Source organism: Pseudopipra pipra, chromosome 18 (assembly GCF_036250125.1).
Source record: "Pseudopipra pipra isolate bDixPip1 chromosome 18, bDixPip1.hap1, whole genome shotgun sequence".
Lineage (NCBI taxonomy): Eukaryota > Metazoa > Chordata > Aves > Passeriformes > Pipridae > Pseudopipra > Pseudopipra pipra.
In genome coordinates this window covers 3,323,057-3,341,837 of record NC_087566.1, presented here as the reverse complement: position 1 = coordinate 3,341,837, position 18,781 = coordinate 3,323,057, and the positions used below count along the sequence as shown (strand labels likewise).

The window sequence follows — 18,781 nt, the reverse complement described above, 5'->3', positions numbered from 1 at the left end:
TCTCCTGCTTGGTGCAGGGATGGGAAGCACAGTCTGCATCACAGTCCTGCTGTGGGACCCTCTGCCTGCCTGCACCCAGACAAGCTGCCTGCCCCCCAAAAACCTGCCTGTAGCCTCAAGCACACAGGTTTGGGGGTGTGGGAGTACTTTGATGGGCAGGGACAGCCCTTCAGCTCAATCCAGCCCATCTGATTTTAAGATCTAAAAGGGAACAGAAGGTTTCCCAGGGCTTCTGAGCTGCCCTTGCCCACCCCAGCTGGTGAAACCAGTGATACTGGTGACCCCCAGGGTGGGATCTGACCTCTCCCAGCACACAACTATGTGATTTTCCCCATGCAGGACACAGCAGGTCCCTTACAGAGGCAGTGGAGGGGAAACTGAGGCAGGGAGCAGGGAATGACCTGCCAGGGGAAGGGACTCTGCCCAGTGCTTTGGGGCCAGATTCATCCCCCCCAAACTTCAGCACACACACATATAGACTTTGGCTGCAAAAGTGCAGTAAAAACAGGTTTAATAACTTTGCTGTTCCTTGACATTTGGGCACTACTTGCCGTAGCAAGAGGCACTAATTACTTCTCAGTTACCCAGGCACCGCAGTGTGAGGAGAGCAGGGGCTTTATGGAGTGCCAGGGGCTGCTGGGGGGCACCAGGATGTTGCCAGACCTGGGAAGAGCCTGGGGAGGTGCTGGGGTGCAGGTGGCTTTGCCTGGCCTGGCAGTGTCACCCTGTGCAGCAGGCAGTGCCCTGGGCTGAACCAAGGGCTGTGACCCACCGTGTCCCCCCCGACCGCAGGGAGCATCGTCAGACCTGGCTCTGCAAGAAACAGGAGTGGGAAGTAATGGGAGGCTCAAGGTCAGAAATCACTGGGAAAAGATGGGAATGCTGGGAAAAGCACCAAGCAGGATCCTCACTGTGTCATGACATGGACCAGAGCTACGGCCACATCTGCAGGAGGGGAGGAAGTTCCAACGGGGCACAGAGAAGCTGGGAAAGGGCAAAAAGGATGTCCCCAAAGCTGAATGGCCTGAGGCTGGGGGACAATTAGAGACCAGGAGAAGGGGCAGCCCGTGGTGGCTGGTCCCACCTGGCAAACACCACGGTGAGGGTCACTCTCAGCTGGTTCCTCCTGCGTTTTCCATCCATGGTTCTCCCCATCCATCCCCCGCTGACGCCGCAGGCCTCGGGCTCCCTTCACTCAGCGCTGCCATGGCAGGTCTCAGCTGAGAGAACACACAGTTAATTATCTCCACAAACAACTCGGGGGAAGCAAAGTATTCCCTGGACCTGGACCTGCTGCTTCGATGGGATTTCATGAGTGAGAATGTGGAAATGGGGGGGGGGGAAAAAGGAAGGCATTAATTTGGAAAAGAGCAGGTTGGGCTTCACATTGCTTCTGGGTGTCCTTGGGCATGAAAATGCCCATCATGATGTGCCCAGAAGGATGGTGTTCTCAGTCTGGAGTCAGACTGTGCTGCTGTGGGACTTTCTCCTTCAGAAAAGGCCAGGTGGATCCAGTGGGATCACCAACACTTGAGGCAACCACAGCTTCTCCCTGGGTCTGAGCACCCCCAGTGCTGACACAACTGATGGATGGTGCCCAGGTCCAAAGTTTGCTCAGTGCCAGGGTCCCCAGAGGTCTTTGGCAGCAGGCAGGACTAGCATCCATCAGCAGTGGCACAAGGAGAGCTGCTGGCACCCCGGTGTGACTCCAGGTCCTCTGTGACACACAAAATATACTGCAAAACGACAAGTTTCTGGTTTCAGAAGTTAAACTAAACCTCATGTCTTAACCTCGTGCTTCAGGAAGCTCACACTTCCCCATGGCATCCAGTTTGGGCTCCCTGACTTGGATGTTACCTCCCAGCCAGGATCCCTCCTGGAGAGCAGCTTTCTCCTGAGCTGCCTTCCACCTGCAGTGACACACCCTAATTCTTCAAACCCATCACTAATCATCTTGTATTTCCCCCTTAAAACACACAAGGCACTGCCTGGGTTAGTTTGTGATGAACTGCCCCCCCTCTCAGGGCTCCTCTCTTCCAAAACCCCCTCAGGCACCCCCAGTTTTGGGTGCCCACTCCAAGGCACTGCAGTGTCCTCATTTTTCTCTCTCTGAAACCTGGCCATTTCTCAGCCCTGGTGTGCAGCTTCTTAACAGCAAAATATCCACGAATCCTGGTGTTCCCTTCATCCTTGGTGCCTAAATCCACCTTCTCCAAGCCCTTCCCTCTGGGTGCCAGTGCTGCTGGGAAAACAAGGGACATTTCTGGAAGGGGCAGCTCAGGAGATGGAGCCTGAGACCAGGGGTTTCCTGGCTCTGCCCCTCTCCTGCTGGAGCCAGCTGAGGGTTTTAAGGTTTTCAATGCCTAAACAGCCAATTTGAAAAGCAGAGCCCAAACTTTTCCCACCTGGCTCCCAGTTAAAGACGGGAGAAATCTATAACCCATGTTTGGGTTGGAAAGGGGATGTCCCTGAGCCACTGAGTCCATCATGTGTGGCTCCCTGTTGTGGTTGTCAGCATGAAACTTGGAGCTTGGTCCTCAGCTCCTCCGAGTCCTGCTGATCTCCATGGGTGTTGTGGGTGCTGATGCTGAGGGGTCCCAAAATATCCCACATCAAATCCAGCTGAAGTGCTCGGCCCTGACAGAATCAGTGGCATTTTCATGGATTCAGGCTCAAATTAACCTCATGTGAGAAAAACAAACTGGGCAGGTGCATCACCCGGGAGGTTTGATGCCACAGGCAGATCCGAACACGGGGCCGCTCCTGGGGACTTGAGGCAAAAAAAAAAGCTCCTCGTGGCAGTGCAGAGATAAAGATTTTTTTTTTTTTTAAAGGCATGTGGTTCTCATAAAGAAAAAAAAAAGGGGGGGGGGAAAAAGGCCCCATGTTTGCAGCCAACATGTGTAATCTGTTGCAGCCCTTGTCAGACAAAACAGTTTTGCCGTAAGACAGCGATTCCCAGAGGGGAAAGGGGCGAAGTGAAAATACTTTATCAGCTGCCTACATATGTAAAGCGGTACCCTGGTTGAAAAGCAAAGCCTCTTTCCCTTTGAAAGCTGGGAAGGGAGAGATGGGAGGCGACTGCCTGAGAGCAGGGACAGAAATGACACAGGCACAAAGCCCAGCGCGGCAAACCCCAGGCCTCCCTCCCAAAACACGCTTATCTCCCCATCAGCCCAACAGAACTACCTGCCTGTGGCAAAGATGTTATTAAACAAACAAACCCAAACAAACCCCAGACGTGATTCCGTGTGGAAGACTTAAAATACACTGTGTGGTTTTTAATGTACAGAAACTGTGGTTTAGTTCAGAGGCTAAAAGCGGGTTCCCGAGTCCCCAGGGTCAGCAGGGAAGTGTCCATCGCCCCAAATTCCTCTTCCACCAGGTTGGGCGGCTTCTCAGATGATGAAGGGAATCACATCCCTGCCTGGATTTAAGAAGTGATGCTCGGGCAGGAGCTGCTGGTAGACAAGGGTTTTTTCCTCCCGCTCTGAATTTAAGGTCTGTTTAAAAGCCCGGGAACACCGAGAGCTGGACCCATGGCATAAATCAGCCCTGGGGTTCACAGGGCGGGTGGACGGCACCGGCAACAAGTGTGCTGGCTGCCGAGTCCTCACGGAGGCTTCTCCTGCTCCATCCATCAGCCAGAGACCTGAGAAGATGGAAAGAGAATTAATCCCATGTAGCACCTCCCTGTCACCACCGGCAAGAGACAGCGAGGGGCACTCGAGCCAGGCTGGGGGGACACCAAGTGCCCGGCTCCATCCCGGGTACATCCAGCAGGATGGAGAGCCCAGGAAGGGATGAATGCACAGAGGCAGGAGGGAGGTAAGAAACGGGATGGGGGGAGGAAGTGGAGCAAAGCAAGGAGAGAAGGAGGAGAAGAAAGGGAAGGAGAAGTGGCGGCGGGGGGAGAGGGAAGGAGCAGGCGCCGCGTGCCCATCTGGGCGATGCATCACATTGAAATTGTCCCGCATTAAAAATTCACCAGCCAGTGAATTTTCAAGGGATTTGTAGTAATTAGATGACAAAATGCTGGCAAATCTCAGGCTTGCCAAAGATGTTACTCAGGGGTCAAAGACTCGACACTTTTGGCTGGGTAATTTGTAAGTGTCAATCACACTCAGCCATCAGAGAGAAAGGAGAGATCTAAGGGCTGAATCCTAACGAAGTCCAAGGCTCCTGCCTGCCGTGGCCCCCGCCGCCCCCTCCCACTGCCACACGGGGCTCCAGATCCCCAGCTGAAACACGAGAGTGGGGTGATCTGGTTTTTCAGTTCTAAAATTAAAAAAAGAAACTTCTTAGTTTTCATTTTTCAGCCCAAATCACTGGCGGGAGGAGCTCCTGCTCTGGTTTGCAGCTGCCTGGATGTGCCTGTCCCATTTATCCTGCTGGGGGGGTAGAATGAGCTGTGACACCCCCCCACCCCCTTGGTGTGATGCCTCTGCAGCCCTGTATCAGTTTGTCTGACACGTGGTTAAAATTGCTCCTGGGACAGTCCACCCTCCTGTTTCCCAGGGTTTGCTCAGCCCAGGCTGACACACTGGGCTGAATTCATCTGAAGATGAAATTAAAACAGCTCCTGTCTGCAATCTGCCTGTTTCTACCTCCCCATCGAGTGTCATGGAGCCTCTAGAGCCACCAGCAGCCCCACATGGGTTGTCTCTGCCTGCCTTGGCTCTGCTGAAATAACCTGGGTTAATTTAGACCCCAGCAGGATGCTCCCAGCCCTGGGATGGGGGAACAGCTGGAGGGGGGGTCCCGCTTTGGGTTGAGCCCACGGTGGCAGCTTGTCCCTCACACCCACCTGGAATCTGGGGGAGAAAAGAAATTAAAAGGATTTCTACTTCATCAGCTTAGAAACCAGACCACAAAATGCAAAATTAAAGCTTTACCCAAAACACCAGGAGAGATCCCTGGCCCTGCCAGGCAGGGCTCAAGGCTCAGCAGGAGGGATGAGCCTGAGGTTAAGCCTGGGCTTTGCTGCCAGGTTTTTGGGGCAGGGTGGTCTCTGAAAAGGAATGGAATGGCTGTCCAGAGCCCGAACTCTCGTGAAGAGATTCTTGCCTTTTGTGGTCTGATTTCTAAGCTGATGAAGCAGAAAACCTTTGGATGGACCGAGGGCAGCACCCAAGCACTTCTCCAGCCCCACCAGCACCAGCAGGATGACTGCAAACACAGGTTACACTTCACTCCAAAGAAGATTTTAGGTCACTGAACGTGGGAGAGGCAGGAGCACACATTTCTCTCCACCTCTTGTGGCTTATAAAGCTGTCCTCATTACACCTGCTAAATCCCACCTACGGTTTGGGGCCATGAGGGATGATCTGAGCTGTAGGGAAAGGACAGGGAGGCTCCAGCCATCAGCTCTAAGGTGCTGCAGCTGCTGGGACATCAACAGCATCTGTCAGACCCCAAGGAAAAACACTGCACACCCCAAACCCACTTTCCAATACACTTAAATAAGCCAAATCACAGGGAAAAAAACCCTAAAGGTTTGTTTTCTCCATGCCTCCCAGAGGGCTAAATTTTGTGAGTGTCCTCAGTCCAGTGGCACAGGGAAGGGAGAAGTGGGGAAGGGGAGCAGAAGGGCAGGAGGGAAATCACCTTTGGCCAGAGCTGCTGTGGTTTATTGGAATCCATAGCCACTCCTTGCTGTGGGACAGCAGGACTGTGCTGTCTGGTAACAGAGCCAAGTGGTGCTCTCCAGCCATTGTGCTGCCCTATATGAGGGAGCTGAGGGGACTGTAAACGTGGCTGTAGGTTCCTCCTCAATTTAAAAAGTCATTTAGCAGCTGCAAAACGCTGCCTGGTAGCAGCCAGCCCTCAGAGGGGCAGCCTTCCTCCAACTACTCAGCAGCTGCACCTCCAGCTTCTACCCAACCTATTAAAATAGCCTGAACCATGGACCAAGGTCTGCAGAGAGGCTTTTCCATGTTTTTCTTTATCTTCACTTGATCTAGCATCACCTTAAGAAGCTGCTAGAGGAATATTTGTTGGGAAGCAGCAGAGAAGGACTCTGTACTTCCCAAGTGCCCATCACTGCTGCTCTGTCTGATGTTGGGCATTTGAGAGCTGTTCTCTGTGAGCAGGAGGTGCCTGTGGGGCACCATCTCCTCCCTGTCAGAGCCTGTTGCCAGCAGATGAAGACCCACAGGCCGCCTCACTGCACCTGAATGCAGCTCCCACTGCTGCCTCGTTAGCTCTCACAGGAGAAAATTAACCACCAGCAAAGCAAAACCCAAATTTTAGCTGCGTGAACACAAAGAAAACCTTTTTTGCCCCCAGATCACCTCTCCTGACTCATGCTGCAGACCTCCCTACTACTGTCCTACTCTCATTCCCCTTGTGCCAGCAGCTTTGCTAAGCCCTGAGCTGGGGATGTCACATGTGGGGATGTGGTGACACTGTCTTCATACCCTCCCTGCCCGCACACACTCAGGCCCAGCAGCCCAGCGCGGTCCTGGGGCTGGGAGAGAGAGCCAAGCCTAATTACACAGCACTAATTATGGACTGTGGAACGTAGGGATCCTGCTCCTGCATGCCTGAGCCTGGCCACAGCTGCCCCACAGCAGGGGAGGTGGGATACCAGCCCTTCTCCAGGGTCCTTCTCCCCACTCCCGCGCTGGCACCGCTTCCCGCATTTCACCGATTCAGGTCACACCGTGCACACAGCGCCTCAGCCAACTCTGCTCATGTTCTCTCTGCCTCTCTTCCTAGCTCCAGTTTGGGGTGAAAGCCTCCCTTATTAGCCAATTTGGATACCTATTTACTGTGAATTACTGAGCCTGATTATTATTCATGAATGGCGAAGTCTGAAATCTCAAGCCCGGCCATGCGATTTCTCTCCCTCTCCAATGCATATATTTAGGGAAAACAGGAGGCAGCCTGTCTCAGTCACATGGAGCCATGCTCTGGAGAAAGGAGAACTGCACGCTGCCTCCTCGTTCTCCTGCTGTATTTCCTGGGGAGGAAGGTGGTGGTGGAAGCTGGAGGTGGTGGTGTCGAACACTGGCCATGGTGTGACCCAGGGTAAGGTCCAGGTGTGTTGCAGTATTAAGGAGGAGCTCGTGCTCCCCAAATCTCCCTCCAGCATCTCAGTAACAGCCTTTGCAAATGGGGAAACTGAGGCAGCGAGGGAAGGTCTCTGTGGGAGAGCTTTGCTCCACCAGCAGCAACCTGCCTTCATAGAATCACAGAATCACTGAGGTTGGAAAAGACCTCCAAGATCATCGAGTCCAACCTTTGACCAAACACCACCTTGTCACCCAGCCCAGAGCACTGAGTGCTTCGTCCAGTCATTCCTGGAACACCCCCAGGGATGGGGAGCTGCTTCCAGTGCCTGACCACCAAATTCTTCCTGATGTGCAACCTGAACCTCCCCTGGCACAGCTCCTGAGGCCATTTCTTTTTGTCCTATCACTTATTTGCCTGGGAGAAGAGACCCTCACCTCACCACAACCTCCTGTCAGGTAGTTGTGGAGAGCAAAAAGGTCTCCCCTGACCACACTGCTTCTTCCCTCTCAAAGGAGTAGCCACCAAAGCACTGTTTGTTTCCCAAGCCTAAACCCTTCCTGCATGTTCCCTGCCACATCTTGCTCAAGACAACTGCAAACATGCACAGACACCACACTTGCTGCCTCTGTGAGCAGGCAAGAAAAGCTGGTAAAGTTGCTGGGGAGAAGGGGATGGCTGTTGACAAACAGGCAGAGAAAATGCTGGAGATTCCAGAGTTCCTGGCTGGAAAACAGCAGGCATGACACAGGGGGATGCAAGCCTGTGCAGCCCTGGCAAAGGGCTGGTGAATGGCATCTCCAGTGTTTTCTGCAAGGAGACAGCCTTGCTTGGCACTTCCCAGAGCTCCACTCCGGGGAGGACACCCAGGAGAAAGACTTTGCAAAGGCAAGATGGGACTAGAGGGATGAGAAGAGCTGAAATTTGTGATCTGTAGGCAGGAGCAGTGCAATGGTGATGAAAAGAAACCACCAAGAGCTCACAGAGCAGGATGCTCCCTGCCTGCTCTGACTCTCCTGCCCCCTCCTCCCGTGGAACAGGGAGAAAAAACACCACAGATCGTGGTCAGGAGTTTTCCAAAGGCAGTGAGTCACTTTGAGCAATCAAAGAGGGCACTGTGGCACAGCCTGGCTCAGCAGAGACATGCTGTCTCAGCCCTGCAAGCAGAGGGGCTGGCAGTGCCCAGCAAAGCCAGGCCCCTTGGACATCCTCTCTGCCTTGCCTTGCCTGCTGTCCCTGTAAGTAGATAACAGCCCACACAGGCCTCTGGCAACAGGCAGCAATGAAGGAGAGCTGGTTCTACATTAAAACCAGTTAACCCTCTCATTCAGTAAAAAGGCTGCATTTGAATAATATCCTAATCCAATTCCAGAGCTGGCCCTGGGGAAGGGGATATGGAGAGTGCCTGGGGAACAGCCACAGCTGTCACAGCCCCTGCTGTTGTCCAGCTCGCTGGGGTCTCACCCTGGATGAAGATGTCACAACCTGCCAGAAGCCCACCAGCTCCAACCTGGGGTCTGCAGACCCCATGGGGACCCTGCATCATATCCCAGGCTCCCAGAAGACAGGACTGAGTGTAAACTACTGGTTTCAGCTCTCCAATGGGAAGAGCATGTGCTGAGCACGATCCCAGAGAGACTCCCTGACCCCATCTTAGGGTGGCTGTACCCCAGCTCTTGTCTGCAGAGCAAGGGGTGATGATGGGCTTGGAGCTGCTCATCCCCTCTGCCATCAGCACAGCCTGGGTAAACACACCCATCCCAAAAAGGACACCCAGAGCAGGTGAGCATCCCCAAGTGGCCAGCTCTCCCCAGGGAGCACAGGGCAGCCGAGGGGTGACCGGCACACGCGGTGACACCGACCCTGGGGTGCCAAGAGCCAGGAAAGAGAGGGGACCAGGGCTACAGCTCCTCACAGCCTCATTACAACAATTAGTGTGCAATCATTTGTTCCAGATACAACCTTTCTGAATAACAGTTATTGCTAAAAGAAACTATTATCCCTCCCAAACAAAACAAGTGCACTGTGACGGTGTTGAGCCGGAGAAGCACGGCCGAGGTTAAGGACCAGTGGGAGGCTGTTTCCCAGCTTTAACTACGTGGACAGTTAAGAGAGTTTGCATTATTTTATCATTATGATTGTTCCAGATCAGAGGGAAAAAAAAAAACCCCAGGCAGCGGGGAGTGATGAATTTCCTGCAGACCTACTTAGGCAATCATTTTAATTCAGGGTAATTAGCAGGTATATGCTCGTTTTCCAAAAATTCCTGGTAAACCCGTTGTAATTTTAGGGGTGCCATGTGTGGGATTCTCAATACGTAACAAAGAAGTCTTTGCTGGTGGAGCAGGAATTTAACTCAAACAGTTCTTCAGAGCTGTGATCAGCACTTTCATAATTAATGTCCAGGCACATATATATCTGTATACACATACACAGCCCCCCCCGCTCACATCAAACAGATTTCCTTGATACCAAATTGCCTGAAAAATTAACCAATGTCAAACTGCTCAACAAGATAAGTATCATTAAGGGAAAAAGAAAATCTTCATTACGATTGAAGGTACGGGGGGGAAAAAAAAAAGAAACCCTCATGAATGTTTTCCAGCCCGTTTCCAGCCCGGGAAATAACATGTTTTAAAACATATCAAAGGGTTAAATTAATTTTCATTAAAATTTAAATTTGAGAAGGCTCCCTCTCTTCTTTCCTCCCTCCTCCCCCTTTGAACGTTTGACTGGCAACCATTTCATATTTCAATCTCGGCAGAACAAATTGAATTAGATGTTGAAACCAAACTCTGCTCTGTTCTCTAAAGCCTACATGCTCTGCTTGCGCTAATCCTTTTCGTCGCCGCTGCAGACCTCAGAGACACTCAGCAAGAAACCTGCCCTGCCACAAAAGACAATGAAGGGAAAGAGAGGAAAAAAAAGAAAGACCAAAAAAAAAAACCACCAAAAAAAACAAACCTCAAAAAAATCAGGAAAAAACTCCCCCGGAAAATCCAAGCCCAACCTGCAACACTGCAAAGCTTCGCTTAAATCATGTGCTGGGTGATACACGTGCCTGGAAGGGACCCTGCCCGGCTCCTCTGTGCCCTGTGCTGGCTGTCGGCTGCTGGTTGGTCCTTCACACCCAGGATGTTAAAACATCCCTGCTAAATTTAAATCTAATTTAGCTAAGGGGAAAGTTTCCCTGCAGTGATCACCCAGTGCAGAGCTGCTGGGACCATCTCCCCAAAGGCAGTGGGGAGATGCAGAGGGAGTGGGGATGGGAATGTCACTCATCATTGCTAAGCAAAAAAAAAGGGGGGAAAAAAACATGTCACCACTGCAGGCGACACACTGACACCTCCTTTGACAGCCTTGCTTCTACACCTGTACCTCAGTTTACCCACCTGCAAAGGGCAGGGTGGATGCACTAGAGCTGCCATAAGGGCTGAGGGTTTTACGCTGCAGCTCTGCAGGGATCCCAAAGGGGTATCCCTGAATTCTGTGGGAGTCTGTCCCCTGAGCCAGCACCCCCAGGCCCCAACAGCAGGAATGTCTGGAGTTGGGGTCTGGGAAGCCCCTCAGTGGCAGTAGCAGGGCTCTGGAACTGCAGCACAACTTGGGGGACCAGCACGGGGTGTCACAGCTCTGGTCACTGAGCAGGAGTGCTCAGCCTCCTCCTGGGACTGCAGGAAGAGCCAGGGAGCCTCAAGCCCACCAGTGCCAACCCCCAGGCCCCATGGGAGGATGGGTTTTGGGAGAAAAACTGGCAAGGTCACATTTGTGTCCCAGAAGAACTGGGACAGGACACATCTGTGAGCACAGGGCTTGCCTGGCCTCTGAGCAACACTGCATGTCCTGCCCCTTCTGTGCTGCTCTGTCCCTCCCCTCCTCAATCCCTCCCCAGCTCCACCCTCGGGCTGGAGAAGGTGTTAACAGCAGGTACACCTGGAGGGATCCTTAAATCAGAGCTGCACCGAGGGGACAAACATTATCTGGAAGGCCCAGCACTTCCTGCAGAGGCACTGCACGAAGCAGGCAGTTGTTTAACCCAAGCTGGATTATTCCCGTGGTCACCTAAGCACCTTCCCTTTCATCAGGAGGGCCCTGGGGCTGTGCTCGTGCCTGGTGCTGGGGGCAGCCCGGGAAGGCACGTGGGTTAATGGGTTATTGGTTGGCTCCAGGGCCAGATGCGCCCGCGGCTCAGGCAGCCAGCGGTGGTGTGAGCTGAACAAAAGTCTGGTAATAAGTAAGGTTATGAGCACCCCACTGCTTGGTGTATTGGGCACCACCTCGCAGCAACAGGCAGAGATTGCTGAGAGGAAAACAGCCTCTCTGGCAGTAATGTGCATCTCACACACACACACACACACACACAAACACACACACACAGAGTGATGTGCATCTCACACACACACACACACAGACACACACACACAGAGTGATGTGCATCTCACACACACACACACACAGACACAAACACACACACACAGAGTGATGTGCATCTCACACACACACACACACAGACACAAACACACACACACACACACAGAGTGATGTGCATCTCACACACACACACAGAGTGATGTGCATCTCACACAGACACACACACACACACAGTGATGTGCATCTCAAACACACACAGAGTGAGGTGCATCTCAAACACACACACACACACACACACACACAAACACACAAACACACACACACACAGAGTGATGTGCATCTCACACACAGACACACACACAGAGTGATGTGCATCTCACACACACAGTGATGTGCATCTCACACACACACAGAGTGATGTGCATCTCACACATGCACACAGAGTGATGTGCATCTCTCACACACACACACAGAGTGATGTGCATCTCACACACACACAGAGTGATGTGCATCTCTCACACACACACACAGAGTGATGTGCATCTCACACACACACAGAGTGATGTGCATCTCACACACACACAGAGTGATGTGCATCTCACACACACACACACAGAGTGAGGTGCATCTCTCTCACACACACACAGAGTGAGGTGCATCTCACACACACACACACACAGAGTGATATGCATCTCTCACACACACAGTGATGTGCATCTCACACACACACAGAGTGATGTGCATCTCACACACACACACAGTGATGTGCATCTCACACACACACACACACAGAGTGATATGCATCTCTCACACACACAGTGATGTGCATCTCACACACACACAGAGTGATGTGCATCTCACACACACACACAGTGATGTGCATCTCAAACACACACACACACAGAGTGAGGTGCATCTCAAACACACACACACAGTGATGTGCATCTCTCACACACACACACAGAGACAGATTGATGTGCATCACACACATATACACAGTGATGTGCATCTCACACACATGAACACACACACACAGAGTGATGTGTATCACACACACAAACAGACACCTGTGAACATGGGGCGGCTTCCCGGGGTGGATGCACAGAGAACAGACCCTGCTCCCACTCAGCACACAGGTCTGACAGCACCCCACAAACCAGGAGACCCCTGGGCTGCTTAGATGAGATTTAGGAACAGGAGTCATTTCTGAGGCTGGAAAAACAGGAGTTGGACGTGGTAAAATCATTCCCTCTGTGGTGTTGAGCACACACAGTGCTGCTGGAGGAGACACCACAGGGACTTTGTCCCCAGCATGAGGGATTTGTCAGCCCCGTGCCCCAAGCCACCTCCTTGTGGGTACAGTGCCAACATGATGCACTTCTCTCTGTTGGCCCTGCATGAGTTTCTCAGCCCAGGATGAAGTTTCCCCATAGTGGAGGTGGATAGCCAGTCCATCAGTGGATGGGAAAAGGGGAACAGGGTGCAGCTCAAAGGGACCTAGGAGCCCTCCTGGTGTTCTCCAGATGCTGTGGTCGGTGAATAGGTTTCCTACCAGCAATCCAGGGTCTCCACCATGGCCACAAACACAGGCAAAGCAGATCCATGAGCCTGTCTCAGCTCTCTCAAACCCACCCAAGGTGTGCTTGGTGGTCTCAAAAGGAGGTGGGGGGCTGGCAGGACTGCACAGTGTTTGCCCATAGGGAACCATTTAATTCTGGCTCCCTCCTGCCAACCTCTGCCACCTCACACTCTGCAGCCTCAAGATGTCCAAGAAGACACATACCAAGGAAGAGTGATGTCAGCCAGGACTGGAGACAGCATGAACCAGCCCTTGGGGAGCAGGGTGCCCTTGGAGGGAGAGAACCAGGAAAGTCCTGGGTGATAGCAGGAAAAAGGCCTTTGCCAAACCCTCTGTTTCAAGGTGGCAGCTGCAGGTTGGTTTCCAAACAGGCATTTTTATTTCTTGGCAGCCCATCTGTTCTCCCCCAGCCACAGGGAGGGCCAATTCGTGCCTCGACAGCGATTTCTGCTGCAGCAGCAATTCTGCTGCCTTCCCTTGTAGGGAAGCAAACACACAAGGGAGCACACAGGGACACATGCAGTGTGTGCACTCACTTCTACATGGAGCCTAACCCCAGCCCAAATCTGGGCTGTACCCCCTGAGACCATGGCCACGAGCCTGTGGGGTGACAGGGAGGAGGGGTAGAGGGTGGGACCCCTGCTTGGAGGCTGCTGAGCCTTTGCAGTTCCACCTTCTCCTCTACCTGGCACTGACAACCCTGTGGCAGCCCAAGACATTCCAACCTTTAGGGCCAGCTGTGCCCACCACGGCCCCACTGCCCTGGTACCCACCTCACCAGACACCAGGCAGCTGTTACATGTCCTCTTCTTTGTTGTTCTCCTCCTCTTCCAGGTGCTCCAGGATTTCATTCAAAACTTCTGATCGTTTTTTCTTCTTTGGGGAGTCTGTCCAGGCCCAGGTGGTAGTGAAGGGGAGAAGAAGAAAAGCAAAAATTACAACCTGGACTCACACACAGCTCACCTCCAGCTCATTTACCTGGGAGGGCATGAGGGGGGCTGGAGGTAGCAGGATACCTCCAGTCCCCTCAAGCCCCTTCCAGGTAAAGCCCCTCAACTATCACGTCCTTCTCCTCCCCAGCCAGGTCCTGGTAGGGCACCATGGCTGGAGCTGTGACTCTCTACCTTCCACCTGTGCTTTAGTTCACAGGCTTTGCTGAAAGCAAACAGCCCCAGCAGCCCAACAGGCTCAGTGGTGATGCCAACCCCTCCTGTTCACCCCGATTCACCCATCTCTTGTGCAAAAGTGGTTGCAAGACCGACCCAGACACCACCAACCAACACAGACCCACCAACATCCTTTGCTGAGACCACACAGTTCCTATACCCAGTCCACATCCCTCACCTGGCTCTGCCCAGACAGCTGGGGCAAGGATGTCCCTGCTTTGCTTCTCCTACCCCACACTCACAGCACTGCCCTGTGACCCCCTGGCTCCCCAAACTCCCGTGGGGTGCAGCACCGTGTATCCCTCCCCACGGAAGCTACAGCCAGCCCTGGGGGCTGCCAGCACCTGAGTGAACATCCCAACCCCACTTTGGGGTGGCAAAGCCATTTAGTCCCTGTTCTGAGGCCAACACCCCCCTCTCTGGTGGGCAAGAAATGCCCTCCTGGCAGGAGCCACGGCACAGCCCCCTCTCCCCCCGCTCGCTCCCCAGCCAGCGGCTCTCGCTTGCGAGCAGCACATGGAGAACAGCTGTTTAAATCCTGCTTTCAGACATCAAAAGCCTCGCTGGGTTTCTCAAACAAACAAACATACCATAGGACTAAAGAAAAGGTGTAAAATAAATAAATGGAACAAGCTGTGCATTTTCTTTTAGTATTACAGCTGCTGCGGGAGATAAACAACAAGTAAATGTCACAAAACATCAATACAGAAGAAATTAACCTGACAAAAGCTCACATCCCCCCCCCCTCCACCTCCCCCCAACTCCCAACAATTTTGCATTTCTGGAGTTCCCATCTAATGATTTTATTTTTCAATTAATTCTTTGACAGAGAGCCAGAATCTGCCTCCCTTCCCCCTGGGGGCTGTGGGGACAGGCTGGGGACAGAGGTGCTGATGGACCCTGCTCCCCTCCCAGCACCCACCCTGCTGAGCCCAGGGGAGCCAAGAGGGACCACAAGGTGCCACCCCCAAGACCCTCCAGCGGCTCTTCCCAGTTCAATCACCCAAAGGCACAAGGGATAACCCACCCTGGAGAAAGGTGCCAGCTCAGCAGTTCTCCCTTGCCTTTACTCTGCCCTCATGCTTGGAAATGGCATCAATCATGGCCTCAGCTCCCAAATCCATTGCAGGGAAATGTGTCCTGCACCTGCCACCCTGTCCCCACCAGACCCTGAAGTGTCCCATGCAGAAAGCCTGCATGGAAGCAATGATGGGGGTTGCATAGAGGAGAGGACGTGGGATGCTGGATGCAAAGGGAGCATCCCTAAGCAGAGTGCTGGACCCACAGGACCTGCCGTGGCACGGGCTGGGGGCTGGCAGGGCAAATGCCCCCCACTGCATCCTCCAGATTCACCAGCTCGGCCACGGGGAGCCCCGGGAACATTCTCCCATCGTGTAACACGGAGGAAAACGGGACAATAAAAACCCAGGAGGGTGGGGAAGCGAATTGGTTCAACTTCCGTTCTGCTGCTCCAAGCTGGTTAAGGTTTGCCCGCTAACGATCCCATTTGCTTCCTTTAAACAATAGGCAAAGCCGGCGGGGGTGGGCCGAGAGGGGGATTACCACGGGATTAGAACGTGGCAGGGTTGCGGATGCCACGCTAATCCTGCAGGGTTTTACTCTCCGGCTACGGCATGTGTTTGCATTAGTTACAGATGCTCTCTTAAAAAAATTCTAAAAGAAAAAAAAAACGGAGAAGAAGAAGAAGAAAGGAGAAAAAAGGGAGGCCAAACGGCTGGGGGGTGAGGGAAAAGGAGCAGCCTGGAGGACTGTGGCCAAAGGAGGAACAACCCGAAAGGTGATGGGGACAGGGAAGACTTTTCCCACCCCGCCAGGGAGGATCAGGTCCAGAGTGGAACATGCCTTCCCTTGCAAACCCCCAACTTCCAGTAAACAACTGTAAATAACAAAGATGAGCCGCAGTGGGGCTCCTCTGCTTTACACCCACCCACAGCCTCTGCTGAGCAGGGCCCTCGCTGGAAACACAACTGCAACCCCCTCCTCAGGCAGCTCCCTCACTCACCCTCCCCTCCTTCCACCCCGTCCTTCCCATAAAACAAAAAAATAAAAATCCCCCACAAGTCATTCCTTCCCCTTTCTCGCGTCTCGCGCAAAATTCCCCATCTGTCAATTTAATTCTTTGATCGATGGGAAAGAGCAGGAAAAAACGGCCCAGCACAGCTGGCTTCCCAAGTTAGCCCTGGCAGGATAGCGGCGGCCCCGCTGGAGCCGGCTGAGTGTGATGTTTGTGAAGCGCAGAGAACACAAGTCAATAGTAATTTAGCTGGATTGGGAGCAAGTACCTTCCCTGCACGGACTGCGGGCTCCCGGGAGAGCGGGATCGCCGCCTCCCTCGCAAACCTGCCCCCAGCGAGGCTTGCCAGGCTGGAGCTGCAGCAGCAACCTGGGCAAGCAGGGGGGAAAAGGGGGTTTGAGCTGCTGGCAGACCTTTGGTGGGCTGTGGTTATGCGGTTGTGGGGCTGCAGGAGATGTGCAGGTCAGCACCGGGGCTCTGGATGTGACCCTGGAATGTTGCTTCCTGTGCAGGGCACGGATCCAGATCTGCCTCTCAGCCCAGGGTTGGCAATTCAGCTGCAGGGCAGGGGGATCCCTTTGTCACTGTTTGGGTGGTGGTTTCAAGGACATCAGTGATCCTTGTTTTCCTTGTTTCCCACTCAGGAGCCAAGATGCTGTGGGTGGCAGGGTTTGTTATCCCTCGCTGCCCTGATGTAGCACCTGCCACAACCCTGCTTCAGGTTATGAGCTGGATTATAAACCCCAAGGACAGCTGTTGGCCAACCTTTCCCTGGCTTCTCCTTACCAAGTTAGAGTAGATAAGTTTATCCACAGCAGCACCAAATCCTCTCCTGTCACTGGCCCAGCTCTCAGGCTCTCTGCACTCCTTGCAGCAGTGGGTCCCCCAAAATTACGAGTGGGGTGCAATTAAAGCTCAAAGTGGCCTTTTGTTTTCTAATATAAGATGCTCCTGCCTCAGGGTGAAAAGAAGGTGCTCTCAGAAATGAGTAAAAAGATTCAAAGCTCTTACAGACTGTTCTTGGGGGGCCAGGAGAGCCAGTGTGGAGTGCAGTGCTGCAGTCCCAGGCATCAGAGCTGAGCTGTGGCTTCACTCCTGACAGCATTACTGAAACCACCTCTGGCAGCCAGTGACCACTTCTGAGGTCCTCACTTTCTTGTGGAACATTACAAAGCCTCAGAACAAGCCATAAAGAATGACCTGAAAACTACACAAAATGGGAAGGAAGCCTATTCCATTTTATTGCATCTATTAGACCTATTGAAAAGATGGCTCAGAAGTGGCTTGATTGCCATGGCAAACGCCTGCATGGAAAAAAAGATTTGGGAGCCCAGACCTCTCTTTAACTTAACAAATAACAGCAGAGACCTGGAACTGGAAGCCAAATCTCTGTAAATGGTGTCTAGAAATTAGGTGCATAATTGTAGCAGAGAGTAGTCAGTGGTAGGACACGTCTCTCACAGCCCAGGTCTGGACTTGGAAATACTCCAGAGTGTTTCCTTGCTAAGACAAAGGTGATGGGGATGACACTGGAGCTGCTGGATAAGGGGTTTTGGCTGCTGCTACTCAAGACACCTGTAAGATCAAGGTGGCTCAGTCCTTTGTCCTGTGACCTCCTCTGGCATGTGCAAAGTCCTTGGTATGCTCCCTGGTTGCTTTTCTGTGGAATAACCAGGAAAAGAGCCAGGAGCAACAGAGGTGACGTGTCACCCTGTACCCATGGCACAGCAAGCCAACACAGCTGGATACAAATGGCAAGAGCAGCTTCTCCAACACTAAGGGTGGCTTGTGGTGTTGGAGGTCTCCAGGTCCAAAAGGATCAGAGAAAACTTGCAGAGAAAGGAAAAATGACAAAGGCTCCCCCATGAGAATGCTCAACCCTGCAAAGAAGTCCAGGGCAGGAAGCAAGGAATAAGCTGAGATGGATAGTGGGATAAGGCCTATCTCATCTACTACACTGTGCCTTTACATGGCATCTGCTTCCACATCCTGCTTCCCAGGCACTGCTGGCTGGGCTTGGCTTGGAGAGCAACTTGAAGACAGCAGCAGTGGTGACTTTTGGGGACAAAGACCAGCTGAGGACACAAGGGACTTCAGTCTTGACTGTTTCCTGAACCTTGAAGACTCTAAATTATCTTTTTTTTCCCATGATTAGCTCAGTTTCTTCCCACCTGGAGGTAAGAGACCAGATGGGCCTGGCCACTGCAGCCTGCAAAGCTGTGAAAAGACCCTCACAAGTAACCCACACTGAGGTGGGAGGGAAAAACTCAGGGGGACATCCATGAGCAGCACAGGGATGTCTGAGCTGCTCCTGGGGAGAGGAGAGTAGGGGAAATGGGTATGAGTAGGAAGAAGCGAGTTTGGTTTCTGGTTGACAGCACCTGGTCTGTTATCACCAGTGCAATGAGATGTGTGGTCTCAGCCCAGCTGAGTGGTGGCTGCAGGGGCAGGGAGGATGCAGGGCAGGGCGGGAATGCTGTGTGTGCTCCCTGTGGGAAAACCAGCCTCCAGCTACAGCGGGTAGGAAAGGTGAAGGAGCCTCCCCATGGGGGCTGCAGGCAGGGTGGTGGCTGCTGTTTTCCCCTCTTTATTACTATCACACTCTGCACCCCCACA

General features: G+C 52.9%; 1 protein-coding gene across 2 annotated transcripts in view; it reads right to left on the bottom strand.

Annotated features, from left to right (window-relative positions):
• Positions 1-480: 480 nt before the first annotated feature.
• The window catches only part of RBM19 (RNA binding motif protein 19), a 68,594-nt gene continuing 50,293 nt past the window's right edge, over positions 481-18,781 (bottom strand). For both annotated transcript variants that reach the window (XM_064674665.1, XM_064674666.1), the window contains exons 24-25: positions 13,738-13,851; positions 481-3,652 (exon numbers count right to left, since the gene is read on the bottom strand). In XM_064674665.1, the coding sequence (XP_064530735.1) occupies positions 13,760-13,851 (92 nt within the window). In that variant the 3' untranslated portion in view covers positions 481-3,652; positions 13,738-13,759. The remainder of the gene's footprint in view (positions 3,653-13,737; positions 13,852-18,781) is intronic.